At 39.9% G+C, this 22,097-nt stretch overlaps 1 protein-coding gene and 1 pseudogene across 7 annotated transcripts; both read right to left on the reverse strand.

The window, feature by feature from the left end:
- Nucleotides 1-4,632: 4,632 nt before the first annotated feature.
- Nucleotides 4,633-12,310, reverse strand: LOC148699933 (uncharacterized). Of its 6 annotated transcripts, none has more exons than XR_015973419.2 (3): nt 9,739-12,287; nt 5,826-6,574; nt 4,633-5,686 (listed from the first exon to the last, which is right to left on the reverse strand). XR_015973419.2 is itself a non-coding variant. In XM_088711260.2 (2 exons), the coding sequence occupies exon 1, from the start codon at nt 12,167-12,169 to the stop codon at nt 10,691-10,693; it is 1,479 nt and encodes a 492-aa protein (XP_088567386.1). In that variant the 5' UTR covers nt 12,170-12,284; the 3' UTR covers nt 9,722-9,858. The 6 variants fall into 6 exon arrangements, 2 of the variants coding, with proteins under 2 accessions (XP_088567386.1, XP_088567385.1); XR_015973420.2 differs by lacking the exon at nt 9,739-12,287 and having other exon boundaries at nt 5,826-5,891; nt 5,958-7,656; XR_015973417.2 differs by lacking the exon at nt 4,633-5,686 and having other exon boundaries at nt 9,739-9,858; nt 10,691-12,284.
- A 2,206-nt stretch (nt 12,311-14,516) lies between these two features.
- Nucleotides 14,517-20,868, reverse strand: LOC148699934 (nuclear pore complex protein NUP96 pseudogene; annotated as a pseudogene). Its single transcript, XR_015973421.2, has 2 exons — nt 17,307-20,868; nt 14,517-16,686 (listed from the first exon to the last, which is right to left on the reverse strand). The product of XR_015973421.2 is annotated as a nuclear pore complex protein NUP96 pseudogene (transcript).
- Nucleotides 20,869-22,097: the final 1,229 nt, after the last annotated feature.

Below are 22,097 nucleotides of genomic sequence, written 5' to 3' on the forward strand. Positions count from 1 at the left end.
GCTTGGTGTAATGGTCTCCTTTACCTAAGATTTTTTTTTTTTTTTAACCAAAAAAGTATATAGAAACTAGGAGACATATTTCGGCTGCTAACGGGCTGGACCGTAATATGATCCGATTGCGATTTATCTACTGTTCTGAGGTAGAAATTTGTTGGATCCCATTGGGTTCGTATCAGGTTTAGATATAGGAATAGGTGCTCCAAGAAAATTATCAATGCGAGCTCGGACCATCGAATAAATTGGAAATTTAGCAGACCTCTAAGAACAAAATAAAAAAATATAAAGAAAGATTTTTGAAAAAAAAATTATTGAATTCTTCCAAAAAAAGAGAGGATTTGTGACAATATTAGGCTTGTTCCATCGCGTTTCCGACCAGAGATCATAGATCAGGATCAGGGCAATCGCTACAGTACTCATAAGGAACTCTCCCTGCAAGTTTACAAAGCATCTTATCACGGTATCATAAAGCAAATAGTAAAATAAATTTAAATAATTAATGTTCAAAATTTAATTTAAATAATTAGAACTAGATTTTAATATCTCAAAGAACCAACAATATTTAAAAGATCTTACATCAAACTTTAGCCAAATTCTGGTCTAAATTTAAAGATATAAAATTTTGCCTCTAGTCACTCTTTCAATCATAACCATATGCCATCTTAGTTTCCAAAATCTATAAAAATAGTGAGATATGGAATAATGAGCTAGATAGCCTATAAGCAATGAACACTTTAATCAGATTAATCAGACAATAATTTAAATCATTATTTATAGAAAATAAGTATTTCGAATTTATTAATTCAAAATCAAGTCTAAATATACAGCATTTTCAAAACATTACGCATGTTAAATTCAATCTTTCTTAAAATCGAATTTCGTTCATAAATTTAAATTCTTTCAAAACATCAAGTTCATCCAATCAACCATGAGTTATGACCGCATGTTCTCTGTGACAGAATCATGATACCGCACTTCTTCGTGCACTGTGCTGCACATCATCTTGTAGCAAAGTCTTTTAAAATCGCATATTTACTTGCGGTATGTCGTGCACCTTCTTGCGATATAAAATTTTTAGAATAAAATCAGGTGCCAACGTATTAGCCCTTTTTAGCGAGGTCTTTAATATAATCAACCTAAGAGTTCAAAACAATCATACAGTTCATATCTCAGTTCAAATATAAGAAATCATGCAATATCGAAATAAATTGAACAAGTTCAATATTTCTGACCATACATCATCATAATATTCTAAAATAAGGCATATTCATGAATAAAATATTGTTCATCAAATTCATGCATCATAAATAGTATGATTCAAATTTATTAATATAATAGTCTTATAATTTGCCGATAAATTTAGAAAAAAAGGGTCACATTATTTATCTTATGAAAAAAACTAGACTACAAATCTAATTAATTTTGAAAATATCTCTTAGAATCTAAGACTCCGAGGAGCGCTACATTGAAATTTCTGGTGAGTATCATGAGCCAAGACCGTTGGAAGTCAAGAGGAGAAGGAAAAAAGAACCAATGATGGTTTGGCGGTGGTGATCAACAAAACTTATCGACAGTGAAGCGAAAGGAAGTGTGGGGATCTTTAAATAGCTGTTGGAGACTATGTTTTGTAGCTTATATAGAAAATCGGAATGAAGGAAGAGTCCATTTCCTACTCAAAGTTGAATAGAGCTCTATCTTTTTTTTCCATCTCTTACTCCAACTCTTATATTTGAGTTAGTTAAGTAGATTAGGCCTAATTCTTTATTAATTGGACTGGGTGTTACATGTTCGATCTAGAATTGCAAGAATTCTGAATAAAAGGTTCAAATACTCTTATCATTTTGGTTGAATTTTGTAATTTCAAATTCGATTATAAATAACTTAGTTTGATTATTTTATTTATAAATTTCTGCTACCCCAAGTTCTGCTCCATCCCTTTGGACCTTGGCTCTCGAATTCCACTTTCATTACCCTCACGCACGTCTATACGGAGGGCTTAGATGTGCTCCAACGATCACGTCCATTCATCCACCTACCTCATATGTACTTAGTTTTGTAGTTTGATGATTTTCAAAATTCTGGATCTATAGGGTTTAGCTGTTTTTTTATATTTTAAATGCTTTAAATGTATCTAGTATAATGTATAAGTCTGAAACTTTGAATAAAACTATTGCCAAACTTCAGTTCAAATTATATTGCCACCTGCTACTCTAGGCATGAGGAGAATTTGATTTTGCAAGGTGCGGATCTTAATTAATTCCTTCTCTCCTCTCTCCTTAATTCAGAATCATATGGGGCGGCTACCAGAGAAAAAATTATAGGGCATACTTCCTATTTTGTTATTTTTTTAAGCATACATCTTAAAGAAGAAATTCAAAAGTCATAGATTCTTTCCGCTAACGGAGTGGTTAGTTCCATAATTTTTTTAAAAAAATACAGTATATACTACATGACTAAGTAATACATACTAAACAAATTAGTTATTTAGCAAGTCAATACACACATTTAGGTAAATCGATACTTAATTTTTAGAATATGGTATTCACCAGTACACAGTATATGGTCAAATGATACACACTTGGCAAATTAGTCATCTAACAACTCAATACATACTTTCAAGCAAATTAATATACAATTTTCAAAATATCATATTCACCAATACATACTACATGGCCGATAATACATACTCGTCAGCTTTCTGATACATACTGCAAGCTTATCTGATATACACCTAGCAGTGATCCAATACACACTTTCAGATAAATTGATACATAATTTTTAGAAAATATTTTTTATTAACACACACTACATGGCCAGATAATGCGCACCAAACAATTAATCATCTCACATTTATTTTTTTTAAGTTATGAGATTGATAAACTCTGTTAATAGCAGGAGTATTATTTTTATTTAACTTTTGGATTTTCTCTTTAAGATGGGCATTAGAGAAAAATGCGGCAAAATAAGAATTCCACCCCAAGTGATTTTTGTTCCCAAAAAAAAACTAGGTTTAGTTAGCCATGGACCTAGAGGAGAGGGGGTCCTCATTCTGAGCCAAAATAATGAAAAAAAAAACACTTTGAATGAAACGGAGAACGGATCAAAGAAGAGAGGGTCGGTTGCAAAATGACCGCATAAATTAATGAGAAAATATTTGACACATGTTCTTATGGTGTGGTTTATTAGAGATGCTTTTTTTCTTGTGCCGAATGTTTGCGTTTGAGATGCGGGGAAGTTTGTTTGCACCCTCACAGGCCGTCAAAAATTAGAGATTAGCGAAGTAGGCCCTGTTTGAGAAAGCTGTTTGCAGTAGAGTTGTTGAAAGTAGAGCTCTTGAAAATAAACCTTTTATAAAAAGTTATTTGCTGTTTACTAACTACATTTTTAAAGTGATGTGGCACTTTAACATTTGTTTGGTAAATAAACTGAGAAAGTACTTTTGTATAACAAAATGGCCATAAAAAACATTACTAGTATTATACAATAGAGCATAATAAAATATAATATATACTAATACATAAATATATGATATAGTATAATATTAATGTAATGTCCTTTCGGGAGAGAGCCGGGACAGCGGGCCGTAGCGCCTGCCGAGGCGATGGTGGCCATAGCTGCCCCTACCTCTTTTTTTTGTTTGTTTTACTTCCCATCGCCCGACGGTTGTGGTGGGTCGCAGAGGCGAGCCGAACGTCCGTGCCGGCTCGTCTGGGCGACAGGCCGCAGCGGCGGCTGGGGAGGTGGCCACGGGTGGTGGTCGGCGTGGTAGCTGCCACCGTGGGCAGCCACGGGTTGCCTCCCAAAAAAAAATGGCCGGTGGCGTTGAGAAGAAGGAGATAGAGAGGGGGGAGAGAGAGAGAGAGGGGGAAGGTGAGAGGGGAAGAGATGGTGGGATGGAGGATTTTGGAAGAAAAAAGAGATTTTTAAATAGGGATATTTTGGTCCAAAAAATAGCTTTCTGATAAAACTGAAAACAACATTTTCGGAAAGCTCCAAAATAGAGATTCTCCGAAAAAGCTGTTTTCAGCTTTCTGAAAAAACTAAAACAGCTATCCAAAATTTTTACCAAATACCGTTTTTCATCCAAAAGTACTTTTGGAAGATCAGAAAGTATTTTTTGGCCCTCTAAAAGCTCCTCCAAACAGGCCATAATGCCCTAGCAACTGCTACGTTGGTCATCTGTGCCAGTAGAATATTAGTTCACATGGAAACGAGTCAGGTCTGGGTCGAACATGATCCAGATCCGACCCATTTAGGTAAATGTCAAGACTGTAGTTCCAATGTTTAGCTTTTCTTCTCCTCCTCTTGAATTTCTTTAGCTTTATCCGTTTGCAATTCACTGCATTGCATTTGAAGGTTGGGTGTTTTGAGCGGTCACTGCTATCAGGCAAGTTTATCAAGAATATTAAGCCAAATGGCAGGTAGGTAAAGTTCAAAAGGAATTTAGGTATTTTGAATGCTCACTTGTTACGTAGAAAACCAGATATCCAAATATCTATCAATACATTAAGCAAAATACTAACAATGATTTTTCAAGAGATCTCATCTTAATATTCAACAATATCAAAAAAAAAAAATATAGTAAAAGCAAGATAGAAATCTTGTATCACAGAAATAAAGCATGGACAATATAAATTAAAAATATAAATACATATAATAAATTAAATATTTTATATAATTAACACTTTGATAAACACAGGCGCCGCTCATCCAGTAATAGTCGTGCTACAACTTCTTGTGAAACTTGTTCAAAACCCTCTTGGCCTCAAATAGGCTGATCCTACCACGCATCGCAAGCCCCACTAGAATCTCGAAAATAGCAGCCAAAAGCATCAGAATTTACAAAGAACATCAAAGTAGGAGGAAACGAGGACGGCCGAGAGAGGATGGAAGCTAAATGAGATCGAAGAAGCCATGCCATTATGGTAGTAAAGTCACCTTCAATACCACAGTTTTTCAGCACCCAGCATCAAGTAATAGCAGTTTAAATTCCCACACGCTGCTGTGAGCTCCACCGAATGGTTGCCGGCTGTAGAGATCGACCACTCGTATCTTGAATGATATAGCCGGCGCCTGCTGATGTAGTATGCACGCACCCATCCCAGTTTGGCTTCTACCGGAGCACTAAGCCGGCAGCGAGGACACTGCAAAACTCCGGCTAGTTGCTGTGGTGAATTCTGGAAGATTATACATCGTTCCGGGATTTCCAAATCTGCCAGAGAGAGATAGATAAGCTCCATTTGAGCACTAGAAGCAGCAGCAGTCATTGGGGAGGATTCATCGAAGGCTTTGGTCTGATACCAACTTGGGCAATCGACAGCCATCCAAATACCAAGGACCTTGGGGCAAGTACAGTAAGATATAATCAAGGGATTCATCACCACCATGACAGCGGGGGCATAATGAAGAGCCGAGGCCAAATTGGTGAAGTAGATTAGCAAGGGAAGCCTTTCCAAAGCAAGTTTCTATGAGGAAAAACCTTTTACAATATGTACATTGCGGACCACAATCAAGAAACATGGGAATTCTCTGTCGATGCATTTGTCTTCTGAAATGCTCTCCCCAACAGATCCAAGTCCTTGCCTCCTCCAGCGGTTCAAGGCATTTGCATAATCTGTTTAGCCACTGGTTCTGGGAAGGGCGTGACTCCATCCCCCATTGCCATGGAAGGAATGCTTCACCTGTAGGACTGGCAGTAGGCACCTCCATATTAACAACAATGATGTCCATTTTTGAAACAGAAATCCAACCAAACTACGGATCAGTGAAAGTATCTATTACGCTCCCTTCCCCACTAGAGCAACAGAATTGAAAGGCAATATGCTTACCTAATATGGAGATGATCTCCCAAGCTCTTGAGCACTGTCTATTAGGTTCAGAGGTTGACCAATCACCTGCAAATGAATACTTAGATGACACCAAGCAAGCCCATAAACAATCACTGCTCGGAATTAATATACCTGAAGATTTACTCAACAAAGCTTCCCACCAAGTCTTCAAATTGGAATTCCAATCCAAACCTGTGATGGCAGCTGACATATGACATCCCAATAAATGGTATGCAAATTGTGACCAGCTGGATGGTTCCCCCATAGAAAATATCTTATCATCCTTTCAATCAGTTTAGGAAACTGATTGGGAAAACGTGAGGCACATTGCATGGATCGACCGAGGTAGCACCGCTGGCAAAGGATAAATTTCTCCATTTCCACAAGTCCAGAAGATGATCAATCTGATTCTTGATGATCTATAAGTCTGTTTGCTTCAATCTAACTCCTTTCAAAGAAACCCCCAGATAACGCCCAAGCTCCTCAACATTGTGAATCTACAGGATAGAGGTTAATTCATGGACAATGGAAGACAGGATATGTGGACTGAAGAGTAGCACTGATTTGTCCAAATCCACCCTCCAGTAGAACTTGATGGAAATTGTAGCGGTCATGTCGCCCGGCATGAGATAAAAATAGGCAGCTGTCAATGAATAGAAGGTGGCTGATTGCCAGCCCATCCTACTTAGGTTTATAGCTAGAAAGGTGACAAGTTTCTGTCTCAAGATCTAGTGCCTGTAAAAGCATTTCTGCACACAAAGGATGAACAAATGTGGAGAGATCAAAAGAAAGGAAGTATTGGAGAACAAAAAGAAAGAAAGGATTGAAAGAAGGAAAGGAAGGAAGAAAGAAAAAGAAAGAAAGAAAAGAATGAAAGAACATAGAAAGGAAAGAAAGAAGAAAAAGAAATAAACAAACAAAGAAACGTGCGGTAGAGAATCTGGGACACCCCTTCTCACATGATTTAAAATCTTACTGATATTGTGATCTATTCTTTAAGTTGTCATGCAAACCATTAGTACAAAAGCTCCACGAAATCCAAAGCCATATTTATTAAGAAAAAAAGGATAACTACCGAAGACAGCATAGTCTATTATAGAGAAATAGTGATGACAGCTCCAAAGAAGAGAAGAAAACTAAAGAGAAATCCCAAAGTACATACATCCACAAAAGGCAATGAAGCTGAAGAAAAAGAAGTTGCATAAACAAGGCCCAGTCCAACAAGTATATGCTTTTATAGGCTAAATAGCAGTTCACTTCAAGGAGAGGGTAGGATTTTTCTAATGTCCATGATGATCATGTGAAACAGATAAATATCCCAGTAATGATAAAGTGGTAAACAAAGCACTGTTCAAAAACAATATATAATTGTACTATTTTCACATCAAAGTCACATTGCGATCTACTCATTAGGCTCTCATGAAAACCATTTGCAGAAAAACTCCACAAAATCCAAGCAAAAACAGTATTGTCCATTATAGTGAAACGCTGACGACAGTTCGAGTGAAGGGAAAAAAACAATTAATGATAAATCCCAATATATATACGTTCATAAAAGGGAATAAACTGAAGAAAAAGAAGTTCGATATCTGAACAGTTATCAAATTGGAATGCTTTCTCAACACACCATGTGCCAATACAGTTCTAAAGCTATCTGATCTTTAAACCACACAAATAAACACAATCTCAATATCAAACAAAAGCAAAGGGAGCATCAACTAGCAGCAAGAAGTTACTTTTGCAAGAACTATATACACGATTTGGTCCGCGTCCACCCTCGGGTTGTCATTGGGCCTTTTCACAAAGGATGCCCCTGATATGAACCACCAACTTCATCCCCCCCCCCCCCCCCCAACCCCAAAACTAAAAAAAGGAAAGGAAGAAAAGAAAAAAAACAAAAACCATACATTGAGAAACCAGTTGGGGGACCATGAAACCTAGAGACCCCTGAGAAACCACATTCTAGTATAGTGATGATGCCATGTTCCTCAGCCTATACCCCTGTTTTGGTGCCATCAGAACGAACGCCAATAGGTGCACAACTTATGAGCCCCTTGCCCCCATCACCACTGCCAAAGCAGGGTCGGCAGCATGAGCATGGCAGGGGTCTTAAGCAATTGTATAAAGCTCAATCCTTTGGTCAAACAGAAAGGAGATAGAAATGAGTACAAAGATAATATGACAGAGGTGAAAAACAATTTTGCAAACCATAAAACCAACAATATGTAAAATTAAAAATACATTTGGAATGAGAAGGATGACATGGTTTTCTCTGCACAACACACATAAAACAGTTCATTTTACAATGCCACTGTGAAGACGTGGCACATAAGCATAAATTACCATACTAAAAACCAAGGTCTACCGTACCGGGTCCGGTAGGCGTACCGGTTGCCTACCGAACCGGTACAGGCCGGTTCGTACCGTGCTCCGGGCGGTACGAACCGGAAAGCTCTTCCCCGCCGGAACCGGGGAAGAAGAAGAGAACCAGAGAGAGCGCGGGGAAGAGAGGGAGAAAGCCCACCTTCGGCCGCCATCGGAGAGCCGCGGAGGGGCGTCGGAGGCCGGTGGGGGGCGGCGGAGGCCGGCGGGGCGCTGCGGAGGCCGCGGCCGCGGCCGCGTCCACTGTTTCGAAAGAAAGAGGGGACGCGGCCGCGTTTTTTAATTTGGGGATTTTAAGTGAAGTCGGCACATCAGTTGCCGACTTCACTTAAAAATCCCCAAATTAAAAAATTTGGGGATTTTTAAGTGAAGTCGGCAACCGATTTGCCGACTTCACTTGAAATCCCTAAATTAAAAAATGGGGCCGCGTCCCCTGTTTCTTTCGAAACAGTGACGCGGCCGCGGCCTCCGCAGCGCCCCCGCGGGCTCCCCCGTCCCCCGCCGGCCTCCGCCGCCCCCCACCGGCCTCCGACACCCCTCCGCGGCTCTCTGATGGCGGCCGAAGGTGGGCTCCCTCCCTCTCTTCCCCGCGCTCCCTCTTTTTCTCCTCGTCTTCTTCGTCTCCGGCAAGGAATCGGCCTGTACCGGTTTCCACGGCTCCGCTGTACCGGTAGCTGGCCGGACCGGTTTGTACCGGCCCGTACCGGCCGGTACGGGCCGGTTCGGCATACGCTGCTAAAAACAACTTTACACATTAATGTTGACTTATAGAAAATGGAATGTAAATTTTCTTTTAAACAAAAGCGGTTGCTCATTTTTCAAAACATGTAGGTCAAAAAAAAAAGGAACAGGTTCATAGCTTGGTGAAAGGAGTAACATGATTTCTGTAAAGAAGAATCATCAAATGCATTAAGACGATAAGGCAACCATAAGGTGTGATATACTGAGTTATGAACAAGTCTCAATACACTTCAGGCATGGAAGGTTGTGATATACTGAGTTATGAACAAGTCTCAATACACTTCAGGCATGGAATTTTAATTAAAAAAAAATACAAAACCATATTATTATGGGCTTTTATCTGAAACTAACAGGAAAGGCTTCCTTTAAACCTGGCTGATCCACTTGTGATGAAATGGTCAGGCAGCCCTCTATGATTTTGGATTAATAATAATATATAATCACCTAAGCTCATCTAAGAAATGGAAAAATTGAATACATTGAATATCATTAGCGATTAACATACGATCCACATAACATAAGCATGTCAATAAAGTAGATCTAAGACCTCAATATTCATGATGCATGAGAAAAAATTAGCTATTAACCTGACTTGCTTATTTGTGCTTCTATGCTCTTTATTTTACTCATTCTTCTCAACATGTGGTTATTATGTTCTGATGATAACATGCTAAGAACACATTTATGCAGAGAGGATTGCTAAAAAGAAATGAACATCTCGAATATTTTATAGAAATCAAGCTATACGGATAAGCATAAAGGAGTAACAAGTGCAAGAGGCTTAACTTACAGCAAAAGTGATGCAGCGAGAGTGTGTCTATAGCATGCACAATGTTGATGGATCCTCATCTATTAATGTACAAGTTCAGAGATCAGACGATGGAATGTAAGCCATGCCGCACAGTCCAACCTACTCATCGATGCCAAGGTGGAAAGACCAGCACATGAGAAACGAATATCGCAAGCACAATTAAAGGCTAAAGCAGAGACCGATATATGGGTTTTTCAGAAAAACTAAGACACAACACAGAAACACAAAGAACCACACTGAGTGCATCTTAAATCAAGTTGAAAAAACAAAGGGATCATTTCCACATTTACATACAAATAAGCGGTACTCAGAGAGCAGTCCTCTTTTAGGAGAAAGTAGGGTTTTCTCATGTCCAGCCAACAGATGGATGTCCCATTAATAATAACTTAGGAAATGTAACAGCATTCAAAAACAATGTATTACTGTATATTACCACGTCATAGAAACAGTGCTAAATATTAAGCTCTCATGGAAACCATCTGCAGAAGAAGACGGACAAATCCAAAATGACATCAATAAAAGAAAAAATTACTAGCGACCACAGTATCATCTGTTACAGGGAACCAGTAGAAGCAGTTACAGAGAAGGGAGGAAAGAAACACTATAAAATATTAAACCCAAATTTCATATACTAATAAAAGGCGATAAAACCAAAAGAAAAGCAGTTCCTTTTCTGAATAATTGCCGCATCACAAGGCTTTCTCAACACTCCGAGCGCCAATACCGATTCAAAAGCCATCTGATCTTTAAACCACACGAATAATCACGATCCTGATATCGAACTATAAACAGAGGGAGCACAAATTAGCAAGGAAAAATGACAACGGAACATAAAAATCAACTGTCGAAACATCACGGTCATTTTTAAATAATAAAAAAAACATATAAAAGTTTTTTCAGCAGTATGAAAACTGTTGCAAAGATTGCATACCTAATGTGGTGCATATCCACCCATTTGCCCAACTGGTGGCCTTGGCATCGGCACCTGTCCAACAGGTCCTCCCTGATAAGAACCCCCACCTCCACCAACAGCCTGTTGAGACACATGCTGAGTACCTTGAAATCCCGGAGGACCCTGAAACCCTGGAGGACCTTGAAACCCTGGAGGCCCCTGAAACCCTGGTGGTCCCTGAAACCCAGCATTCTGATACCCCATGTTTCCCATTCCATAATTCTGTGACGCCACTGTCTGAGGGGCTGCAGACGGAGGCACAGGCTGCTGGCCTCCGGCACCCAAAGCCGTGGCCAAAGCAGGGTTCAGTGATGCAAGCACGGCAGGATTGATCCCGAAAGATCCTGGATTCTGTCCAGCTGCCGCCAGCATTGCGAGCACTGCAGCATTCGGCTGCATCCCCTGTCCAAAAGTTTGTGTCCCGCTAAGACCCAGAAGTCCTTGCCCCAAAATCGCAGCTTGTTGCGCCAAACCCATATCCGGCAGCGTGCCGCCATATCCAGACCCATTGGCACCACCCATGCTCGATGGCGCGTCTGGAGTGGAGGCAGCATTGGATGGGGGGGCCGCCATTGTGGCTAAAGGCCCAGCTGCTGCCTTAGCTTTGCTATCGGTTGCCTTCTGGCAGTAGAGCAGGTGGCCCTCAAAGTTCTTGTTCGGCTCCTCGAGGGCTTTGCGAGCGCCGTCCACGGTTTTATAGACGAAGAGGGCGAACCCCTTGGGCTTCCCGGTCTGGCGGTCGAAACCGATGGGGCCCTCCTCGATCTCCCCGAACTTGGAGAAGAAGGCGTGGAGGCGGGCACCGTCGATGTTGGAGTGGACGTTCCCGACGTAGATCTTCCTCGGGAGGTTGTCCTGGGAGGCGGCGTTAGGGTTAGGATTGGAGGAGGCGGTGTGATGGTGGGGCGGCGGGGGATGAGCAGCGCCGGAGGGGGCGCCGGCGGAGGCGAGCTGGCAGGCGGTCATGCGGTTGTCGATGAGCTTCTGTGGACGGCGGAGGGCGCGGCCGGCGGAGCGGCGGTGGCGAAAGAGGAGGAAGCCGTAGCCCTTGGAGCGACCGGTGGCCTTGTCGGCGACGACGCGGCAGTCCTCGATCTCGCCGTAGCGGGCGAATGCGGCGCGGAGGCCGTCGGAGGTGGTTTCCCAGCCAAGGCCATGGACGAAGAGCTTCCGGTGGGCGGGGATGAGGTCGGCGAGGCGGTGAATCTCGGCGAGAGTGGCCGGGTCGGAGGCGGCGGAGGACCGGAGGAGAGAGATCAGCTGCTCCTTCGACAGCGGTTCCAGAAGCTTCCCCACGTCCTCGTCCTCGTCGTCGGCCTCGTCTTCCTCCACCGGCGGCGCCGCCGCCCCCTCCGCGGCGGTGGCAGAGTCTGGGATTTGGGATTGGGGGTCGGAATCGTGGTTGGGGGCGGAGAGGAGGTCGTCTTCTTGGTCGACCTTGCGCTTCTTGGTGGCCATGGATGGAGATGGAGGCTTCGAAGGTGTCGTCGGGGGGGAGGGGAGGGTTTGCTTTAGGGTTTTAGAAGGCGTACCAACGCGCGTCAAACGAAATGAGAGAGAGCATGAAGGAGAGTGTAAAACATTTGACGATGCGTTTGCTTTCTGGAGCCAACGATGGCGGCCAAGTCTGAAGAACCGTCACGGCGCCGTTACAATGGTGATTTCCGTCATCCGAGGTTATAAGATAGAAAAAAAATTAGATTTTTTGCCTAAATACACTTATGAATAGCAAATTTTACGTGAATATCCTCCTAAAATTTATATTTACATATATATCCTCGTAAAATACTTGTTTTACTATTCTATTATTTTTTATTTTTTATTTTGCATATGTATCCATGTATCCATATCATCTAACGCCGTTAAAAAATTAACGATTTTAAATTAAAATGACTAAAATATCCTTAATTGTTAGGCGTGCAAATAGAAATTTTTATAAGAATATACAAGCAAATAGTATACCCAATAACAGTTTCGAATCTTACTATCAATAAAAAATGCTTTCTTTTTTCTTTTCTATTTTTTGGTTGATGCTGGGATATATGCTGTTGCAACAATTGTTATTTTATGCCCAATAAATGCAATCTAAAGTTAGCTTCAAAAAACTAAAAGTTCAAAAAAAAAAATCTTTTGATATAATGATAACAAATAATTTTAATGGCATTGCGGAACACTGAAGTGGAGAACCTTGCTCATGTCCAACCTTTAGCACTCCATTATATAAGAAAAATATAAATCCTCTTATCATCAATTTAATTCGACATCCTTTACCTCGGCTCGAATCTCTACTATATGACCTACATATAAGTTTGTCATTAGTTTTGATTTTTTTTTTTTTGGTAGAATTAGTAGTTACAACTTTCAATATTGGAGTATCCTTCTTCAGCTGAATGTTTTGTTTAATAAGAGATATTGTTCATCAATGAAAATTTTGTTTGTTTACTCTAGTAATTATATTAGTTAATGAATGTGATAGAATTCAATTAAATGCAAGAACTTCTACTATCAAATGGCTTTCCAACACGAGACAAGCTTATATTGGTGCAGGTCCAGATAAGCCTCTTTCTCAAAACTGCCCAAATTATTAGTGATTGTTAACAGAGAGCTAACGTCCATAACAATGCATAGATCTGAATTTTAGTGCAAATGAGAGAGATAAAGAATGCATTTAGATTAGGTATGGAAGTCCAACGGTAATGACGTAAAAATAGGATATTGAAGAATAATGATGTAAAGCAAGATGGAAGAAGTAAGACGCTCCTATAACGTAACTGGTAGGCACTAATGAAGGCTAAAAAAAGTTATCAGCACAAAATCTTATTATCTTAAAATGTTTGGAAGTGCGGAGGCCAAAAAAACTTATATATATGCTTTGCAGGAAAGATGATACCTATCAAGCGAGCCTATCCAAAACAAAGATCATAAATTATTACAATCATAAATTGTAAATGGTCTAAACAAAGATGAGCACCTATTTTTTCCACAATAGGTATTGGAGGTTAACCAACCTCAAGTGATGTAGATCGTTCACTTTTAATAAGTCTGTAGAGTAAGGTTTGCTGTATCAGTACTGGACCCCATACCGGTGCCACACAAACACAGTAGCAGTACGGTATGGTATGGTACGAATTTTTTTTTAGCATACTGAGAACCGATACGCCACCCATATCGGATACCGATATTGAACCGGTATAGTACGCTTCGTGCCGCCCGGTTCAGGCCGGTACAGTATGCTCTGTATCGTCTGATTCAGGCTGATATTGCATATCTTGCTGTGCAGAACCATGATCTAGCATTCACAAGGTTCTGGACAACAGTACTTCATTGATGAAAACTTAAAAACTGATAACCAAAATACCGCAATGGGGCAAGTCCCCAAATCTACATTTCTGATATTACAAAAACAACAATAGGAAATGCTTTCTAAAACTGATGGTGAATTGTCATGTCTGAGAGCAAGTAGGAAAAACCGAAAGAGCATTCTGCATTTGACTAGACCGTTAGTCTTCAGGAATAAGAGCACTGAGCATTGTCCTAAAGCAGCTCAGTGCCTTGGCATGCTTCTTTTTTCTTCTCAAGGGGATCCCAACGGAAAACATAAATATAACAGTAAGGTAAAGTTCAGGGAGAACTGAAAGATAAATCACATCGTGTTGAAGAATGAATGTGGGTTCCTAGTCCTTCTGAGTCCAGAGGCATTCAACAAAACTGAGTAGACAGGTTACTACCAGCAAACAAGCGCGCGCGCGCGCGCGCACACACACAAAAAAAAAAAACCTGAAAATACATGCTCTCAGTCATAACCTTACATCAAGAATTTTTCTAATTACAGCAAAATGGTGTTGTTGGATCTCTGAATGTACATTGAGCCGAGCCTATTCAAGTGCATGGTATACCAATATTAGAGTATATTGACTTCAGATTCCAGTAACGCATTCATTTAATATTTATCACACATGGAATGAACTAAGTATCTTTGAATAGACCAAAACACCTAAAAATCCTTTGAATGTAGCCATTGGCAACTTAAGTTACATGTTGCACCAACATTTTTCATATTAGTCCCCGAGGCCACAGGATATACCACTGATTGAGATGAAGATAATGAAGAGTTCCTATAGAAGAACTGAAGGCTGAAAAGACAGTTTATTGGTTATGATTATAGTTATTATCTGAGGGATCAAACTTCTCAAAGCGAAGTCCAACTAGAGGACACGGCAATGCAACTAAGACATGATACCATATAGTAAAGAATGAAACTGGGAGCTGAAAGAAAGAAAGCGTCTCCTCATGTGTTGGAATTGAATTTGCTTTTTGGTGACTTATCCTGTTTCTTTTTTAAAGTGAGTTAATATAAGGCATTTGATACTGTCTAGAAAAAATGACTAGGTCGATCAACAAGCTTTATCAAAACTATTGTATTATGAATTGCCTAAATCCTGTCAGGTCATTTAACATCTCTTAGCAAAGCTATTCCCTTTGTAACAAAGGGTTGTTAAATTAGTAGAAGGTACACAATGGCAATTCCACTGTGGTTACCAGAACCCGAGCCTTACATACTTTAGGACTAGGTGCACTTGACGTTTACTTCTTGCAAAGAACTTCTTATAATGTAGAGTTCAATATAAATTCCAGCACCCAAGTCCCAGTCAGGAATTTCTGACTTGTGCACTTCCATGGAGTTTGTGATCCTCCAAATCTCAGAATGTTTAGCTGAAACCAAATTACATAATGTCATTCGCAATGCAAGTTAATATCATTCGCAATGTCAATGTCATGGAGCTAAACTGGAAGCATGAAGCATAAACTAATATTCTGGTCACACATATTATAAAGAGAGCGAGACTAGTTTCTTAAGATGAGCATCAAGAACAGAAAAGGATCATATGTGCACCAAATTAGAAATCTCATAACCTGAATATACTAGGAACATAATCATGCCCACAATTTTAACGTGGATAACAAAAATACTAGCTATTTTCCTACTCTCATAAAGTGTGCCTCTTACCTTGTTAGAAAAAAATTTGCAAGACCTTAGAACTTGATCCTGCAACAGGTTAGAAGGAATTTTATGGATAGAGAAGGAAAGGCTCCAAAAAATTATGAAGCAGGAGATGTGAAGCAAATGATTGCTCATTGTGCGGGCCAAAGGCATATCAAGTATGGTCTCAAGGTGGAGGTCCAAGAGATGGGATTCCCATAAGAGTCCTGGTTAGAAATATCAGCCTTGCTGATCTTAGTCCAAGGCTTCTTTTTTTTCCCCCACAGTTACTTTGTTCAACTAACAATAAGGCACAAGACTTACTGAAAAGAACTAACTTCAGTGCAGGTATTGCTTTGTAAAGCTAGAAATATGGTTTTTTAGCCACGTGTCACATGACAAATTTTCATCACTTCACCTGTGCACAAGGTCATGGTTCTACCTTGCCTCTTTTTTCCTGCCAGGTTATATAAAAGAGTTGTCAAGATTACTTTTCCTTCTATTTGATTATCTATGTTCCACATATGGCTACTAATAGCAAATTCTATAACAGTCAGTCAAACATCATTTTATAATACAATGATCCACATTGTTATAGAATTTCAGCTCTTGACGACCATTCTTATTATAACCAAAGCCTAAGTTTTACTGTAACCTCTCCAGGAACTGGTTAGCCTCCAAATATGCGACACTGTACAGTCCTAAAGCCACTATTCACTGTACTTTCTGAGGAAAGAACCCTGGTTTCCCAGGTGAATCAGCAATAGCATTCAGCTATCCTGCAAGAATTTTGGAAACAAATGGATTCAAAGGTACATAATGCAAAGAGATGTAGACTAAGTTTTACCCATCTCAACTAAGTTCTTCAATAGAGAAGAACAAGAGGATAAGAGAATCAAGAAATTATGTTCATCTTAAAAATTCATACCCTGCTTATACCATCTTGGTCTAGCTTCCTCCCCACTAAGTTCAAGCTGAATTCCTTCCTACAATCCTGTCATATATAAGAGCAAATTCAAATTTCATGCAAACCACACTCCTCTCCTTTGCAAGTACTTGGTTAAAATATGCTTAATATATCTCTATGCTTTTACCATTCCAGAGCTACAGTTCATATATTTCAATCATGTTATTCTTTTTAATTGGTTTTCCTTTTGGGTTTAAATAGTCAACTCATGCCAAAGTTCATTACTCAGAACAATATTAGGAAACTTAATAGTGCTAATGCAATATTTGAGAAATGACTAATAAATATGAATACAGGAATAGCAAACATGCAGTCAATCACGCACTTACATGATAAAAACAAGTGGTGAGCAATTGATATCATGAAAATTGAATGCACTTTTTGCCAGTTAGAAGACTCAAGTAAATGTTCAAGGGCCTTTGAAAGATCTCCATGGTATTGAAAATATATTGGGTTCACATATAATCATTGAGAGCAATGATGTTTATTTTCTGAAATAAATAAAATCGATCAAAATCAAACAAATAGCTTCCTTTGTAAAGGCTGCTGATCGATAAACTGCATTTATATTAGAATCTGGAGCCATCATATGACAAGTTTAGCAAAGAAAGCAAAAAAAAAAAAAAAACATCAATGGTGTTACCTACCAAAGCCTCATGCATCTTTTCTTGACAGCATGCCAAGATCTTCAATGAACTGGCACTGAATTTCTTGGGTATAAGTTTCACAATATTGTAACAAAAATTCCTCAATAAGATTTGCCTGGATGTAGGGGAAATTATCATGATCAGCCATGTGGATAACAACAAAGATGGCCCAATGTCACTGCCCGAACCATAGCAACTGGGAAACAAGGCTCATGTCAAGAACTTGAAGATCATTAGAGATAAATGCACCAATAGTTTCCAATATGGCACATCAATGCCAAATCATGTGGTAGTCAAGTGGATCCTGTGCCGAAGAAAAGGCACTGAACATGGTTTTCAGGGGACTGAAGATTTTGTCTTCATTAGCATGAAGCAGCATGAGATAATATGTTACACCATAACGATCACCTCTACTCCAGTCTACTGCTTCTTCAAGAGGTACTTCGTCAATATAAACCGGGAAAGGATGTGGAGCCATTCCTTTGTCAAGAAGCTGCTGATAAGTGGGAACTATTACGGGTAACAAAGTGTCCCGGGGTGGTTGGCACCACATTACCAACCCCAGGTATCTTTTCCAATCCATTGATGAAACCTGAAGAGCACCTTGGATATTACCTACAGGCAATCGTACAACCTTCACCTGTCATTCTCAATATACTTGAAGTCCAAGCCACCCGTTCTCCATAGATCCAGCCGTTGAGCCATGTCAGAAGGATTTACCATTAGCCCACCAGCCTGAGTCAGCGATATAGCCAGTTTGATATTTCCTCTAGTAGTAATTTCCACTGCTGCATCCCGCTATCGTCCTGTCAAAAGTAGAAGTATATGTTCCAAATCACTTGAATCACTTAAACAGCTCACTTCATCTTGTACCCGGTGGCAAACACTATGTTGAAGCCAATAACTGAACTCTCCTCTGCAAACAAAGGGTGTTGCCTCAATGTCTATGTCAACAGTACTATCTTTCTTGCCATCATTTCCTCACCATCGTCATCAATTAAAGGTTTTGAGTTCCAACTTGTTCTATCTCTGAGAATAGAACTTTTATCAATTCCCAAATTGTGACTTGATGCATTAGAAGCACATTAGAAGATGTCGACGAGTAACCTCTTCTTGTTTCTGAACTATCCCAATATAAGCTCTGCAAATCTCTGAGACTGTTATACGACTGCATACAACTTTCTGAGAACCCAGGTCAACTTCAGTGGCTTCATGATCTAGCAACTTGTGTAGATCCAGTAGGTAAAAAACACAAATCAACAAGCTCCTCCTTAAGTTTATTGTTTCCATCTCTGACAGCTCTATCTATTGCAACTTTCTGTACAATGACTCCAGGAGATAATATACTTAGAGGACTGCCCACTGGTGCAGCACTATGAACAAGGATGCCATACGGTCCCCATCCAACACGAAATGATCTTCCCATAAAGAGTGCAGCAGCAACTATGTTTTTTGAATGTCCTCTAGAAAATGAAGTTGCACACCTTTCCACCAATTTAAAGCCTTTAATCTTTGTTAGCCTCAGTGGCAAATGCTCATTTTTCGGTCATAAAAATGTTTCTACATGGCTTAAGTCAGAACTATTTATGTTGCATTCAAGTAAAGCTTGTGGTGCTTTTCGCACAGTGTAAGGACTAGCTTTACTACCTGTCTTTCATGAAGAACCTTGTAAAGGAGTTCTACTGTTCAAACTTTTGGCACTAGAGCTTGGTGAAACTGCCTTCATATAGTCCTTGCTATTTCTTGCATAGAACCATCAAATTCTTCATCTTCCTCTTATCCAGGAAACATCAATATCCTCATTTCTTGCATCTTCACAGATCAAAACCAAGATGAGCCGGAAGTGAATAAGATAAAATCAGTCCATCAGAATGTACTGGAGGTTCTTTTATCTCCGCAGCTGGTTGAACATTAACATCATGTATGACCAAATCATTTTCTTCATGTTCATCCAATCCAAATCTGCTGAAATGGGGGACACGAAATTTCCACTCACTGTTAACTAATGAAAGAAGGTAGGCACCCTGTGTGTGAGCAATTTTCTGGAACTTGCTAATAAGTCTATCAGATTTCAAATCCTTTGAACCCGAAGATCTCAACTGAAGGAACAGGATCACTTAAGCAACTTTGTTAAGAACATGACCCACTGCAGGCTTGCCAATCTCATTTTCACACAATACCACAGAATGCCTATCAAGCTTGATCATATGATCCAGATTCATTCCTCTAACATCAGAATAACCAAAAAATTTAATGCATCCATAACCCACTCTTCCAAGTTCCAACCATAAGGTTTGGAACCCTGCTGCAGTAGCCAGAATCAACAATTTCACTGGCTGCCTGCTCGTCAATTTCAAGTTTTGTAAAACAATAAGAAGAATGCAAAGTGGGTAAAGCAGCCGCCATGTCCTCACTGACAGACATCCTTCTTTTCTTATACTGAATTGACCTTATAGAACCACAATTGCCCACATCTAATTCACTTCCATTATGAAGAACAAATGAACCGTTGTCTCTGTTGTCATGAGGCTTGCTCAAAACCCCTAACATTAAAGAAACATGAAAGCACATAGATTCAACTACATTGATATAACAATGATGTCCAATATAAAATGAAACAAGTACAAGAAAAAAAATAAATTCTTGAGAACACCAGCCCAGTGCGAAACATGGGATAAATAATGGCTGTTACAATGGCCATTGATGCCTCTATGATTAAATAATGATCAGAGAAAAGTGGTTGACTGAACTATTGCATTATGCATACCTTATGCACTTCAATGGTAGATTTATAATGCAATAATGTTATGTCATTTTAATCAGCGCAATGAGATCTTCATAAACCAGTGGATTGGGTGTTAAAGTGGCGTTATATTGGGGATTATTTTTCAACATTGCAATTGTGACTTATGAGAACCCCTAAGTACAAACATATCAAGCAAACAATGCTCAAACAGAAATAGAAAAAACAAAACAAACTTTTAGAGCTCCTACTTGCAACACTTGTACGCAAAATTTACATAACTGTGTGAAAAGATAAAAATGGAGCCCACGGCTTTACAAAGCTTAGAAACCTGTGGGAAAATAATATACTAAGAGTTCAAATTGATTCTCACCGAAAAATAGACCCAACCAAATAAAAAATCCAAATCTAATGCAAGGCGAAAAAAATACCAACAAACCCTGGAGAATATCAGAAACCATGGTCAAGCAGTTGAACGGCCAAAGATAAAGAAAAGGAGTTCAAAAATTAAGAGAAAACAACATAACAAAGCTAAAGCAATCAATTTCCATGGAGAAATCAAATAAATCTTCAGAAAAAAAAATAGAGAAAAACAGCGAAGTTTGGATCAAAGAAGACGGGAAGCTTCCCGTGGGCAGGAGCGAGGAGGCAGACGACACCATGACCAAATGAGGCATCAGATGGAAAGGAAAGAGCGTGGAATTGGAGATAGGGTTCGAGCGAGGGTTTCGGTCGGTGCTGCTAGAGATCAGCCGCAGAAGAGGAGGGACCGAGGGAGGGAGGGAGGGGGAGCGAGAGAGAGAGAGAGAGAGAGAGAGAGAGGGAGACCGGGTTTCAAAGTCGGACCGGGGGCCGAGTAACGCCGGTTCGAACCGGAAGTATGATTTGGTAATGGGATCCGACCTGATTCGGCCTAGGCCCATTTTAGATACCCCAAGATGTTTTGGATTGACACAATTCCATGACAAACTTCAGCACGCCTACGCATTGCATCTGGCCCAGATCCAGTAATGTTTAGGCCAGATTGTAAGGATGGAACAATTAAAAATGTTGCAGATGCTTCTCTTGTACATGATTTCTGAATATCTCAGTTCACAAATTACTCAATTTTTTAATTTTAAGAGAAGCAACAAATTCAGTTCAGCACTAATAACTTATATCCAAAGGTCTGTGTTGGATGATTAGGCTGAAAATCCTATTAGATTCGTGGTTTGAGCTACTACAACCAGCAAAATCATAGGATTACAAGCTAGGCTAGGCTTATATTCATAGATATCCAAAAATAGCTTTAGGGTGGGCTGGCTTGAATCCCATATGGAGAGAAAAAATAGCTTTTTGTTGTTGTTGTTGCTGCTGCTCCTCCTCCTCTCATGAAACAAGATGAAGTTGAGAAGAAATAGAAGCTCTCTTTTTGCTTTTTTTTTTTTGTGGGGGAAGAGGGGGTTGTAATTAACTTAGATGTTTGCATAGGGCAGACCATCCATTTGTTTCAACAAGACCATAAAATGGTACAAGACTACAAGAGATGCCTACAAGGTTATGTTCCATGTTGTTTGGGCCTTGTTGTTGGACCGCACTTATCGAAATTTCGGATATCTTGGGCACAGGCCCGGTCCATATCATAGGGTCAGCTTTGGTTGATCAGAACTCAGACACACCCAACTCATAAGAGCCATGAGGACCAGCTCAATGACTTAACGTCTTAACCCTACTTATAGGCTCAAACTCCAGGTCATGGTCAGGTTCAAATTTTTGGCCGGCGCAGACCTTAGTATTTGATCTACAAATTAAGTCTAAATGAATCAAATTCTAGTGGGTCAGCTCTGAATTAGTCCAGGTATATCCCCACTTGTGCCCCTGACAAAAAAATAAATAAAAATAACTGGCATTTTGGCATCCAGAGATAAGAGATAAGATAGTTTTATCAACCTAATCAAAGCCTAAAATCATTTTCAGTAGCCACTGGTCTAGTGAGATAGTTTTGGTTTTGATTGTGATAGAATCGTGGTTAGTTATCCGGAAAGATGCAATTAAACACTGTGTAGTGT

The sequence above is a fragment of the Phoenix dactylifera genome, chromosome 15 (assembly GCF_051530095.1).
Source record: "Phoenix dactylifera cultivar Ajwa chromosome 15, Ajwa_hap1_PhDact_Kaust_v1.1, whole genome shotgun sequence".
NCBI lineage: Eukaryota > Viridiplantae > Streptophyta > Magnoliopsida > Arecales > Arecaceae > Phoenix > Phoenix dactylifera.